The sequence below is a fragment of the Lathamus discolor genome, chromosome 2 (genome assembly GCF_037157495.1).
Source record: "Lathamus discolor isolate bLatDis1 chromosome 2, bLatDis1.hap1, whole genome shotgun sequence".
Taxonomy (NCBI): Eukaryota; Metazoa; Chordata; class Aves; order Psittaciformes; family Psittacidae; genus Lathamus; species Lathamus discolor.
Genome location: NC_088885.1, coordinates 9,932,768 through 9,947,105, shown reverse-complemented (window position 1 = coordinate 9,947,105; position 14,338 = coordinate 9,932,768). Strand labels below are relative to the sequence as shown.

The 14,338-nt window shown below is 43.0% G+C and overlaps 1 protein-coding gene across 6 annotated transcripts in view; it reads right to left on the bottom strand.

Moving 5' to 3' along the window:
* Nucleotides 1-14,338, bottom strand: part of EGFR (epidermal growth factor receptor) — a 173,290-nt gene that overhangs the window by 40,166 nt on the left and 118,786 nt on the right. For all 6 annotated transcript variants that reach the window (XM_065665667.1, XM_065665664.1, XM_065665666.1 and 3 more), the window contains exons 2-6: nt 7,453-7,604; nt 5,629-5,815; nt 5,183-5,317; nt 3,393-3,461; nt 429-547 (exon numbers count right to left, since the gene is read on the bottom strand). In XM_065665667.1, the coding sequence (XP_065521739.1) occupies nt 429-547; nt 3,393-3,461; nt 5,183-5,317; nt 5,629-5,815; nt 7,453-7,604 (662 nt within the window). The remainder of the gene's footprint in view (nt 1-428; nt 548-3,392; nt 3,462-5,182; nt 5,318-5,628; nt 5,816-7,452; nt 7,605-14,338) is intronic.

Below are 14,338 nucleotides of genomic sequence, written 5' to 3'. Positions count from 1 at the left end.
GAGCTGCTGGGATTCACGTGGGAACAGGAGTGAATCTGCATGCCTTAGACAGAAAAATTTTCCCTACAAGCAGTAACCAGATCAAGACATACAGTACGTTTCTTGGCTGCTTTTTAATAACCTAAATCAAATCAAGTCCTTTCCTGCTGATTACTGAATTTTCTGGCTAAATATTAAACTGAAGCCATTATATTTGGCTGCGAGTAATGAACAATTTAGGAGGCATTTATGAAGGACAAGTTGGTTCTTCCAATCTAATTCTGCATAAAATTAATAATCACTGTGTCCTCTTCCTTTGAGGAAGCCCTGGAGCACCCTCCAGGTCAGCATCTCTCAGAGGCCTTCTGGGATGGAAGAAGGCTAGAGGACATGCAGCTGCCTCGCTGTGCCAGGGATTTATGGTTATGGAGGTGGTGTAGCATGGTTACCAGGCAGTCGCTCTCCCGAGGCCCCGTACACCCCGCAGCACACTGGTTATGGCAGCAGTCGCTGGGCACCTTTCCCCTGCACCGGCCAGAGCACTGCTGAGCACAGATGACTTTTGTTACTGGAAGACACAATAAAAAAGGAAAAACGCATCAGGAATGAAGAACGTTTAAGCTGTATTTGCTGCAATGAGATCAGAAAATATAGAGAAAAGGTCTGGTGCAGGATCTGTGCTAGATTTTCCCCATGGGATGCGTATTCTGTCCTCATATAAGGCCAAAGCTTGGGAGGGGTGAGAGTTGGTGTGGGTGGTGGTGAGAAGGGGTTGTGTTCAACCAGTAATTATCTTGGCTCTTGTGAGGTGCTAAGCACTTTGGTCCCAGCCAGCAAACCATGTACTGCTTAGAAAGAGCATCCAGGTCCCTGTGGCATCAATGCCTTAAACCGTGAAAAACTCCTTAGAGTCCCTGCATCATACAGCTCGGCAATAGATCAGGATCTGACCCATTTTGTTGAGAAAATCTGCTATTATTAGTGCTAGCTTTGGGAAAAATGACATGACAAGAGTACTGCCAGGACTCTCTACTGTAACAGGAAACCGTATATTGTTGGCATGGGGTTAGGATCCCTTCGGTGCAGTAGAAGCATTTCTGCATTGCAGAGAGAGGGGACACCCACTCAGCAAACCCATTTCATACACATGTTGTATTAGTTTAGTTTAGGCTGCAATTCCTTGGCCAAATTTTATCTTCATTACTCAACTCCCACAGAGTTTGCACCAGCGCAGCAACCCGGAGGAAGAACTGGCCCCAATTCAGGTTTTTTTTCAGGGAAGCAAAAACTGCCTGCAACATTTTGTGGAGAATCAGGAAATCGTCTCCATTTGAATATCAAAGCATGTGTTTGAACCAGAGACCCAAAATGGGATTGTTTGTTCTCTATAATTACTGATCCACAGACCTTGGCAATAGACAACAGAGAAACCCGATGGCTAATCTGCTGCATTACAGCACCCTGAGCACTTCAGCTGTGCGCTACAGTAACTGATACCAACTTCACAGTTGGCGCAAATGAGCTACAATATCACCAGGAATTCGTGTAAGTCCAAACCAGATGGTTGTTAATTAACAGAAAACTATTGGAAAATACAGCCTGCTATAGGGTATATAACAGGGATTTAAAAAAAGAAAAAAAATCCTTTTTTTTTTCCATTACACACTTTTGTAACCAAACTTTATTTTCATTTTTCTTGTAGGCCTGTAAGCAAGGTAGTCTATTTTCAAAGAAACAGATTATTTCCACAATAGGCATTAGCTTCTCTGATAGCAACTCCTCTGTTCAACTAGAAACAGGGCAATGAAAGGCACATTGTTCTACATGAAGAGCATTTTGATCTGATTTTTTTCATAGGCATCAGCAGGGGAGTAAAACAGCTCATCACTTTGATAGCTATTGACTTGAGCTTCCTGCTGGAAACATGTACCACGGTAAACATTTGTATTTCATACAGAACATCCCATGTTTGTGGAAGGAGAAAGATACATATGACCCCAAACTTTCCCACATATGGAAATGTGGGAAACATTTTCAGTTGGCCGGACTCTCACATGCCTGGAGAGGAGAGCCAGAGCCTGCAAACGTTTTTGCTTTATGAACTCCTTGTCATCATCCTGAAGCCAGCAAGGGTTTGTCAATGCGGCAAGCTTGCACGGCTGAGACCTGGGGTTTCACAAGCCCCTGGGACAGCTGTGTGGTCTCAATTACAGGGACCAACCTGGGAACAGCTTTGTGTGCACACTGACCACCTCAAACTGCAGGGATGACTGAAAAAACCTAAAGCTCATACTAAAGGAAGAGAGAAAAAATCTGTATTTTCCTTTTTCCTGAAGCTCTATATGCCATATAGGTTTGGCCTGATACTTGCAGGCAAGAAACTGAGGTTTAGGTGATTATTTACAATGGAAAACCAAAGACAGGATGCTGATTTCATTTGTGTTATGCCATCAGCAGTCTTTCTACTGAGCTTTACACAATACAAAGAATCAGAAACTGTATTTCCCCACTCATTGAAGAAAAAGAAAATGATGAAGTGGGGAAACAAGTTGAGATGGTCTTCTAAACTCAACCTTCACTTTAGGAAAAATAAAGCCTTGCAAAACATCAAGAACTTCTAAATGAGGGTTTCTATAGGCAAGCAAGCACCTAACTGCAAAATTTTACAGTAAAGCACAGGCAGCCAAACTGAACAACCTCACAAGGCCAGGCAGCTCCATTTACAAATTTAGAAGGGCCATGCATTTTCTGAGAGCCTTCCAAAGGTCCTCTGAGCACAGTATGTAGTGTGATAACCCACACGAGGGTGACATCTTTTGTGTTTACAAAAGAAACCTACAGGGGTTCCAAAAAGAGGAATTAAAGCCAGAAAATAATCAGGTTGCGTTGTTGCTTCTAATAGTAAAAATTAATCGAAGTTATCACTAGCTGGCCTGCAGAATGGCTCTGCAGGAAACAACAGGAAAGCAAACAATTCACCACATGGCTACTGTGTTCTCTCTTATATGGTGAAATAAAGAATAAAGGTTCTCAAATGCAGATGGGAGAAAGTTGTGAGCGACAGACAAAAGCTTTCGGTTCGGGGGACAGCTACAGTCTTTGGCCTCTGGAGGAACAACCACATCAGGATATCCAGAACAAAGCCAAACAACCTCAAGGGTTCCCTTCCAGAAATGAAGCTCCTTGGTGAGAGTGGCCACAGCCATCCTCCCCCATGACTATGCTTCTGCAGAGCGCGAAGCAGGCCACATCCATACATAGTGTGCTTCAATGAGCCCCAGCATAGTGAGATGTAGAGAAGGACAAGTTTGAGACACGTCACTAATTTGCACTTGACAAGTTAGTTTTTCAGTAGATAGAACTGTAGTATGTCAGAGCACACAAAGTATTTCTTAATTGATCTGCAGGCTTACATGTCTGGCAGTTCTGTTCGCCAGGGCCCCAGCAGTGGTCTTCTGTGCAGTTCGGATGGCATTTGGGACCTAAAACACAACAGCAGATTACTATTTTCTATAAACATTCAGTACAACAACAACATCATGTGAGTCACATAAAACAAAGAGTTGAGCTTTACTTCTCAACAAATCAGGGGAGGAAGCTCAAACATTTTGAGAGCTGAGCCTTAAACCCCTATACTTTGTTCATCTCTGGTTTCTTACGTGCAGTTCTCCACACCTTTGAGCAAGTGAGCACAATACCCAGCCAGTCTAGCTTACGAAAGAGGCATATTTTTCCCAGGAACAGGAATCTCAGCTACTGCCCGGCTGGCCCTTCTGCTGGAGTTTGCATGCAATGGCAAGTCACCACTGGCTTGCAGCTGGGCATGTGCCAGCTGCTCGCTACAGGCCACGTGTAAATCAGTGTGGTACTGAACAAGGCGGTTCTAAAAGGAAAACAAACCCAACTGGATTTGCAGGCAACTACTCCAACCACAAAGTAACTTGACTTGTCTGCCAAAAATCCTCCTTGGTGTAAGACTATGTGGCAGATGGGCAATCAACAGAGAGGTGGCAGGATGGAAGGACACCCTGCCTGACCTTGGAGGTTCATAGCCAAGCTCCTTCCCATCCCTCCCTCCTTGCTCTTTTCTCTCTTTTTCTTTCTTTTAATGACCAGCAAAGTTCCAGAGAAACAACTTATTTTAGATTATGGGATCATTATTAAAACCATAAATGGCTGTCTTAGAAGATTAATCTGGCATTCACTACATTTAAGAGGCATTTCCTACTACAGTGATTCTTTCTGCAAACAACACATGATTCTCCTTTCCCCCACCTCCCATCAAATAGCTGAACAAACGCCAATACTTGTCCAAGAGTTGACTGATTTGGTGTGGGACCAAAGAACTGTTTTCTCTTTTTTTAAGTTGAAAAGTTAAAGGTTAACATTTCTGTGATGTTTCGAGCCAAAAATCCTGTGCTGACTTGCATAGTTCACAACTCCTTGATTACGCTAGGGCCGCACAGAAAAATATGTCAACACAAAAGCTGGCTATCAGCTCTCAGGCAATTATACAACTGGAAGAAGATAAAGAAAATATGGTTGTCCGCCAATTGATAGTGCCAGAAATTAAATGTTCAGAAATGAAAATAAACTTCTCTTTTCTGTGAAATGACTGGCGATTTTGTAAAGGACTCTTAAGGCTGACGGATTAGCTTGAGCCCACTCTAAGCGTATGCTGCACAAACTTTCAAATACACATTCATCTCCCTGCTAAAGCATCAGATATATCTGCCTGTTTATCATTAATTTTGCAAGGATAATCCATGCAGCCCAAAACATCAAAACATGTTGAGTTTTATGGCACTCAGCATGGGTCTTAGCTCTAAAAAGGCTTAAAGTCCCATAGTAACTCCACAAAGGTACTCATATGGGTTTTCTAGACCAGAGCCTTACACTGTAATCAGAAGATGGCTGGAAAAGCAAATGAGCGCACGTTAGTCTGAGCTGTCTTTGAAGAACACATATGCAGAGTCCTGTCTGAAACCAACAGAAGCTTTCCCAAGAACTTCACTGTAAGGACCTGACACCATGAAAAATTACATCTTAAGCCAGTGGTGAAGAAATGTTTCCTTGGAACAGGGCTTGGAGGCTCTGCATGCAGGAGTGGGTGGACCTGAAACCCACCACACGGAAGATGGGATGTTCGTTCTTCCCTCTGAAATGGGGAAGCACATAGCGCTTTTGGTAAGTTAATACTCACAAGAAGACAGGTTGCTTGCAAATTCAAGAACCGTAAGAGGCTTCTTGCTGGTGTCAATGATGTCATTCCAGAGAACAGTGTCCATGTTGCACAGTTTGGGGTTGTTGCTGATTTTAACACCTCCATTGAGAATTTCTGCCACAGAATGAAAACAAATTGGTAAGTGAAGCAAATTGCCCAAGTCTTCTATCTCTGATCTAGAGAAAGGGAAATAAAATACATAGCTGTTTGTCTCAGTCATGCTATGCTGACAGGAAAGGACAATGTGTGCTCCTGATGGTGCAACGAACAGCAGGCTTAGACTGATGGATTCTGGACCCTTGGTTTTAAACCAGGATCTAATGGCACATGACTTTGAGAGGAGATCTTCAATTACCTCTTGATACCAATAACCTAACAGTTGAAGTTTGCTTTACAGGTGCCTCCACTTCTAGCCCTTGTCTCACCTGATAGCCGCTTCATCGGCAGCTCTCGGAGTCCCTGGGTTTTATTCATGTGGTAATTGGATAAAATTGCCAGGGCATAAGAGTTGTCATAGAGCACATTTCCCCGGATGATCTGGAGGTTTTCTAGGGGAATGACATCCACCATGTTAAGAGCGATGAGCACGTAGCCTGCAACCTCCTGTATCGTCTGAAAGGACAACAGAAGAAACAAGGTGTTTAATCCACAGCATTTTCTGCTCTTGACCGTCACTTTCCTCCTCTCTTTCAATTTAAGGAACAATATATCACTTGATCTCATTAAAAAAATAGATACAAGAAGAAGAAGAAGGGACTATGTGGAAAATTTTGCTGTCTAAGCAGGCATAAACTGAGCAACTACCAGGGGGCCATTCCAAAGGTCCAGCTTACCCCTGTTCTGTCCTAGGGGCAAATGAGGCTTCTTAGGGGGTGCAGGAGAACAGATGCAAGCATGTATGATATGGTAAATGTAATGCTTCCCCTCAGTGTCTGTCCAGCCTTTGACCATTGGCAGCACAGAGATGCCATCTGATTGAGGCTTTTACACTCTCTCCTTGCAGATACTCTTATGTTCAGCAGAGGGGAAGATGAGGTACCTTCTCACTCTTAAGTATTACATAGTTATAGGATAGAGACAAGTGAGGCACTGTCCCTGGATGCAGGTTAATTCCTGCCTTACATTGTGAAATGTGTGCATATCTATCTCCTACAAGCATCACATTAAATGAAAAACCCTCAAGCTACCACTTAGGATATTTTCCTGTTCTATGAAGACTACCAGTGAGTTTTCAAGGGGTGTGTTATGTTCCTAGGAACATAGAGCTCCATGGTCAAGTTGTGCTTGGGAAAGAAAAATGGCAATACCATCATATTTGTAACCTATACGTCTGAACCACCTTTTTTTCTGATGTTCTTGATTTTTACTATAATGAGATGTCTTTTGCTCTTTCTTTTTCCCCTGAGAAGAAAAGCTCACACAAAGACATTACTCCTCTCAACCCAGAGGAATAACCTGTTTATTCCTACAAGAGCTACCACACAAGAGCTCTTGATAGTAGACATACACTTACTATGTCAAAAAACCTTCTTCCTCTACTGCCTCCTTCTCTGGAAACCTCCTAAACTAATAACCAGTTAGGTAAAAAGCAATGCATTTAAAATATCTTCTTTAAAATATATATATACACATACATACATATATATTTATATGTATGAAAGTGTGATGTTATTGCCACTGGTGGCAGCCTGGCAGTGGGGGAGCAGAGCTGTACCCCTTACCCAGTCTCTGTTGGTGCAGAACCTGAAAGTGCCCATGGCAGAGAGTGCTCCTCCCCATGCCACGGATGCATGTTAACATCCATCCCCTGCCTGTTCTCCTCTCAGCTTGCCACGGTCACAGCTTGGAGGGCAGGGTAAGGGCCTCCGCACCTCAAAATCTGCCATCAGTGGGTTGCCACTCACTGCTTTGTTTTGCCCAACAACACCACAAAGGCTTTTGCCCTCTGAGAAGTGAGGCAATGGGTAAGGATGTAATTGTATCTGTAAATAAGAAGAAACCATCTGCATGGCAGCCAGAAGAGGCTGGCAGGTGCTTGAAAAGCTATTTCTCAAAGTACCTGATTTACTAAGTCTGAGCATATCCTGCAGCCTACAGGTGTATCAAGACTGCGAGCTGCAATTTCTCTGACATTAGCGAGCTATGTTTTTGGATCACCACATAATTTTATAGGTAGCTGATCCTTTACACTTAAAAAAACGCAGTCATATTCCTTTAGCAGGAAGACAATATTGGCCAAGAACACTAACCTTCAGGAAAGACAGGTCACGATTGTGCTCCACATATGTAATCTCCAGGTTGCTGAGTACCACCTCGCAGTTGTTGTACATCCTCTGCAGGCTGGTGAAATGATCTTCCACATGTCCCAGTTGGGTCAGCTTGTTATTTGTCCCTTGACAAACTGTGGAGGAAAGGAAAAAGCTCCATGAAGGAAAGCAAGAGCAAATGCAGGGTTAAGACTTGTTGCCCACCAATTTTTACAAGCAACACAGGAAGTGAAGCATCACTAAAGATTCATAAGAAACAAGAACGTTATCTTGCATGACCCTAATGGCAACAGTGCTCGCATGAACAGGGATGTACTGGAATTAAGAGCGGGAATAACCCTCCATCACTTCCTGGTTTATGTTTTTTGTACACAAGTAGCAGTAAGTTTTCTGTGTCACAAACATAACTCAGTTCCTGAGGAGTGGCCGTTGATACAGCGCCCTCAAACACTTATGGAAGTGGTGTGCTGCCAGCTATCACCAAAGGCAAAGTTCCCCCAGGACACACAGTACTTTCAGGGGCATTGAGTTTCCTTGTAAGCTCAGTGGGAGTGAGCAGGGGTTCCTGCAGGAACCCTCAAGCTACAAGACTGGGTTTTTAAGAGCAAGCTGAACCTCCATGGCTCACACATCTCTTGCCATCCTGACATACTTGCTGTATGATTCAGAAAGATTCCAGAAAGATATTCAGCTTTGGCACGCAAATCCACCTAAGCCTGCTTTGCTGGTGGGGAAGGAAGCAGTGCCACACAGAGCACCACCAAGATTACAAACATGTATATTGGCGTGATGGAAAAATTCTATTACTCTGCTTTACCAAACCTAAAGGAACTGACAGAAGTTATCACTGCTGTATTAAATTGCAACCCCAGCCTGAACCTCATGGTTTTCCATAACACACTGAAAGAATGGCATTCCTTTAACTTGGAGAAAATAATAAATGAAACTATACTTTCATGAAGCCATAATTCCTAGAAGCACCAGTCACAAATGGGAACATCATTGAGTGGGGTGCTGTAAAGCAAATAAAGCTGGAAGCAAGTTTCAGACCTAGTAACATAAGACAACACCTGTTGAAGATTCAAACAACTGATGTTTTATTAGTAGGGAAAATAACTTAATAAGCAGTGATAAAAACTTCCTTATCAATCATCAAAACCATTCACTGAACATGTGTTATTTCTCAGTACAGTCACCACCATTAAAGAGCTACAGTGATAACAGATTAAGTACTCTTCATCATTGTTTAAAGCAATGCTATTCAATCGCATTCCTCAGTTATTTCTCATTAGACGTTCAGATAAACATTATGGTGTTTGGGATCAGTGGCAACTGTTAGCAAACGGGGACATTTTAACAGGGGCTGTGATCACACCATCTAAGCTATTACTACATGAGCCTCAAGAGTAGAAATGACCTTTTTTACTACTGCCTTGAACTTCTGTAACAGGAGAACTTTCTAAGCAGATTTTCAGTTTCAAACTTAACTGTTCCAATGTGCTTAACATCTGCACTTGCCCTCTCCTGCCTCACGTATGAGGACCACAAGTTATTAGTCAGAGTCACAGGAGGGGTCTTATTCTCTGGGATGGTCACATGCTGAAGGTAGAAAGTTAGATATATTGTCATATGCTGGTCTGCCCTGGGAAACGTGGTGTTGTTGGGGACAGGGTGAAGAGGCTTTGAACTGATTAGAAAAGTCAAAGAGTCCTCCCAGAGGTCATCGTGAATTTTAAGCTATGTTATCCTTCAACCAAGGAAAAAGCCAGTAATAAAAGATTCACAGATGGTTCAAAACCTCAGCTGGGATGCTCAGTTTAGGCATATTAGATCTGATCTCTGAAACAGTGATTTTGAAATGCACTCAAATACAGTGCAGGAGCAGGTAGAGTTTAGAGTGCTCCCAGAAACAAAGACACGTTAGTCAGCCTGTTATGGTCTTCAGGGTTTACAAGTGGCCTGATGCTGTCACTGCATCTTCAGTGTTAACAGCAAAGATCTGCTCTGGTACTCAAGACAGGCTCTATGCAATAGCTTCAGTGTTTATACTACATCTGAACCAAAGAAAGGGGGGGAAGGAGGAGCTTTCTCTTGCAGCATCCTCCCGGTTACCCTGTGCCCACAATCGACCCTACATGGCTTGGCACTGGTCTGGTCGTGCAACAGGACAACCCAGCTCACTGCAACAAGTCCTAGGAGAAATGGCACACATTTGAATGTGCTTCCCTTGGGATCAGAGAAGCGTTAGAGCTCTGAACTTGGGTCAGCTGTCTTGAGAAACACAGACACTGCTTACTAGGTCAAGGCTGATGCAGCAGGCTGAAGGCATGGTTACTCTTGCACATCTCCCTCTCCCTTTCCCATGTGACTGCTCAGTGAACCGTGCCAAAGAGTTGATCCAAGCTACAAATAATGCAGCACAATAAATAAATAAATGGACAGAGGGTATTTTTAGCTCAGGAAGACTTGCTGATTTGGTTCACCATGGTACCCCATGAACTGCTGCATTGGAAACAGCCCTGAGGACAGTGAGGATGCAGGAGCAAATAATCAAGAGAAAGAGCTTGCCAGCTTGTGAAGCTGCAGAAGAAAATCTAGACATAATGAGGTCGAAAGAGGCTTCAGGTTGGTCCTCCAGGACCTACTTTCTTCCCGTTCTGTGTGTAGAGAGCACTTTGATGGCTCTCTACCAAAGGTGTGCACCATGCAAAGGTATGCCACATGCAAAACCACTTGTCGCCTCCATCAGGTTCATCATATCCTCCACACAGCAAACTGTAGGTGTAGATGGAATGTTAGTTAAGACCCAGATAGCAAAAGAGGGTTGCTTCTGTTAAGACCTCAGCAGTATATGGACAACAGTCAGACCACCCTATAGGGCACCCCTCTGCACAAAATTGATCAGAGGGGTACAAGGCCAAAACCTTGCTTGCTGCAAAGAGATCTATGTCCATCCAGAAAGTGAACCTCATCACAGCAGTGTTTACTGAAGGAGAACTTGGGTCATAAGCAGTATATGCTGAGCAAATAAAACTCAAACCAAACAAGCTAACCCCCTGCAGCAATATTACTGAACTCAGGCAAAGGTGCTGAAAACATTTCCAACTAGAACATTTGGAAAGAAAAGAAAATGGCCTGCTTGCATCTGATGAATAATACCATTCCTCAATTTCTCTGCTTATGAAAACTGTGTTCTGAAAAAGATACACACTATAATTATCTGTATATTACACTGTGAATGCCATCCTAGCCAGAGGCAAAAACACAATGAGGTGCTCACCTCGCTCCACAGAGTTTTAAATGGGACGTGCATGCTTGAGTGGATGGATTATATCATGATTTAACCTCTACTGAGCTTGACCTACTTGTCCTCCAAAGGACAGGTTTTGATGCCACATGCATTCATTATGTGTTTTTGTTTCAGTGTGTAGCAAAGCCAGCACTATTCAAGATTAGGAGTCAATGGTGGGCATGGATGCTTGCATGGTACCACTGGGAGCTGGGCGTAGTATGTACTGTCTGTTTCATGTGGATGCTTACACATGAATGCAGCACATTTTACCTACAAAGGAGATTAAAATAAGAGATAAGTTTCCTGATGAAAATTCAGGGTGAGAACGTCTGTGACCAGTAGAAAAGCTGAGATCTGGGCTGGAACTAGATGAGCTTTGAGGTCCCTTCCAACCCAAACCAGTCTGTGATTTTATATCCCAAGAGATGCAAACTCACTGAGTTCTAGTGCTTATTTAAAATGCAGGACTGGCTGCCCTGGATACTAAAATCCTCTCTGTCCACAGACATGCTTGCTCCACTTCTCTGACTCAAATGTGGCCTTAAAGGAGTGATGCAAATGGGTTGACCCTCTGCAACCCTCTGCTCCTTGGCCTCTTTTTTCTTGTGCAGCCCAAAGAAGAAGTGAAACCAAAGCATTTCCTAACTGGCATTTTCCACAAGTGATTGTAGGGTGACAGAAAACACTCATCCAGATGTAACACTAAGCGACTATATTCTCCCAAATCCATACAAGCTCAGATTAAACAAAGTGGTCTCTGCAGCAATTGCCCCGATACAAGTGAAATCTGTTTTCATCCTTTCCCCAGAAGATCTCTGATTACTGAGGTCTCAATCCTGTCACGCATATTTGTCCCAGACTTGAGAAAAACCCCGGAGAATGCTTTGAAACCAAGTTATCACCAATCCCCAGATCATCAGCTGTTTCCGTCCATGCTTAGCCTGCATTAGTCTCCCTGCAGCTCTGACAGACACATCCAAATAATAACTTGCAAAGGCAATTTCAGAGCCATGCAAGTCCATTTCCATGCTTTGTATATCACTTATAACTGTATACGCCCTAACATAATAAACGTATATACTTTTCCTACATGTTTTCCAGCCATTGTTGGCAATAACACAAAACCTGCAGACGACAGAGATCTGTTTAATCTGCCAGCACATTTATAAATGTTCCTCTCTCCTCTCTCATTGCAGCAATTTCAATTTTCATTTTGTTTTTAGGTATTTCATGGAAGAGCGGTACCTTCCCAGGCACTTGGTCCAGATACAAACCTGCCTCTAAAGGCCAGGGCAGATAGTGATACTCAGTGTCCTACCATCAGTGCTGCCCACAATCAATTCATCTGAATGAGAGCATGGGGAAAAAAAAACCCCTTTCAAATGAACTGGATCCATTTTGTAAGGAATACTGCTCAACATGGGTCTGTATGGGCAATCACACCATGCCAAAACCTTGCCCCCTGTACCCCCTGCATCAGCCCTGCACAACACATGGGGGATCCTGGCCATGCCCTGCACCTCCACACTCCTCCCTATGAGGAGAACTGTTTCCCCCTTACAAGGGCTGCCACTGATTCTTACCTAATGGGGCCTCAAAGATTAAATGAAGATCCTCATGTCATTCAAGTACAAATCTGTACATCAGCTCTAAGGGCAGGTCCTGTATATCGGGTATGTATTTTTAGCTGACCTCAAAGCATTCCCTTATAGCTATTGAATAGGTCCACATAACTTATTGTGGAAACCAGGAAAGTGCAGCTAGTACTGTTGCCCTAGTACATCATAAAATGGTCAAGATAATATCATTTAAGCTTACAAGGAAGTACTAGAGCAGACAGGACGTTTATCATCATGATTAACCTCATTTCTGATAGAAAAAGAAAAAAACATGCAATGCTTTCCTTAGTGAAAACAGGGTAGGAAATGTCAGAGATTGGATAAAGAAACTGACTTCGCGTTATGACATATGATTAACCATTTAAATAGAAACTTCTATTCATCAGTTCCTCAACAGAGATGTGATGGGGAAACTTCGGTATTACTGGGTTGAGAGTGTTTTACATACTGGGTAAGAATTTCATGAGGGAGGAGAGCACATGGAACACAAAGAGAAAACCAAATCTGCTGTGATGTGCTGTGGGAAGTTACAAAAAGGAAAGGAAAAGCTAGAAAACAGGTGAGGAGTACAAACAGTGCTCAGCTGCAGGCAGATATTCTCCCTTGAGAACACGGGTTGCAAATGCATACAATGCATAGGTAGTTCAGTTTCAGCTTAATGACAGCAGCATTTGGGCACTGGAAATGCTGCCACAGATGATAATTTTTGCACATATTCTAATTCAAAACACTGTGAAAAACAGCCTCGTGTGGCTGTATTAAGTCCGTGCTCAAACTTAGTGTGGCTTAGAGTAATGCAGTTACTGAGATCAACCCCAACTTTCAAACACACTAGGAACAAAACAATGACAGACCTCTTAAAAATACTTAGATGGAAACTGTAACTGCAAAAATTACCCCAAACTAATGCCATAGCGGAGAGAAAGAATACACCTTAAGGAAAAGCTTTTCCAGATGGTTTCTTATTTCTATTTATTTGACAAAAGCAACTTTTCCAGCTAAATCTAATTTTTAGTTTTCCTTGCTCCAGCTAGGAGTGGAGTCCTCTGATTGAAAAAGTCACATCCTGAATCACAAGCGATGGAGGCAGCGTGAGTTAGATGGCCTGATTGCTGGTTACTGCTTTTGCCTGAAAGAATAATCATATACAAACCAACATGTTCCTGAACGAAGACCTCTCAAAAGTCAGAGCATTTCTGATAAGGGATTCAGCCTTATTAATTCCCCAGGGTCCTTTTTTTCCCCCTCCCAAATATCATTTAGTAATATTTCTATTTTAATTCTGTTGTCATTATTTAATTCAGTCTGTATCTTTATTAATCCTCCAGATTAAGGCCAGACCAGGATGTGCTGGAATCAGTCTTTGCATTGGCTTCAACACAAACTGGATGGAGGACTAAATCCTCTTGCTGATGCTGGTGTAATTTTGGAGCAAGTACAAGAACACAGTGGGCTAGCCTAGAGTTTGAGCTTTCCCCTCTGAATGCCTTAGGATACAACTATGGGAGGGATGAAGATATTTTCTGTATATACCAGCAGAATTTCAAAGAAACAGGAATTGGTACCTTGCAATTTTCTACAGCTTGGGAAAGGGTCGATTTCCAAAGTTGAATAACAGATCGGAAATTTTGGAGGGGATGTTTCTACCAGGTACTGAAAGATAACCCAGGTTTAGATCAGTTTTCTTCACATGGCTTTGTCAGTGGTCTGCAGGAACACACCAAATCACTGCTGAGAATGCCTGCAAGTGACAAACACTGCCAGGGTTCTAAACAGCCAAGAGGGACAGATGACCCGCACAAGCTGGTTTGCATCATTTAGGAAAATATGCCCCCTGAACAACATTATCTGAACTATGGCCAAAGGCAATGCCTCACATCAAAGGCTGCAGAACACATACTAGACAGAAAATGGGGTGCTGGGATGCAGTTGCCCTGAAAGGGACTTGAGGACAATA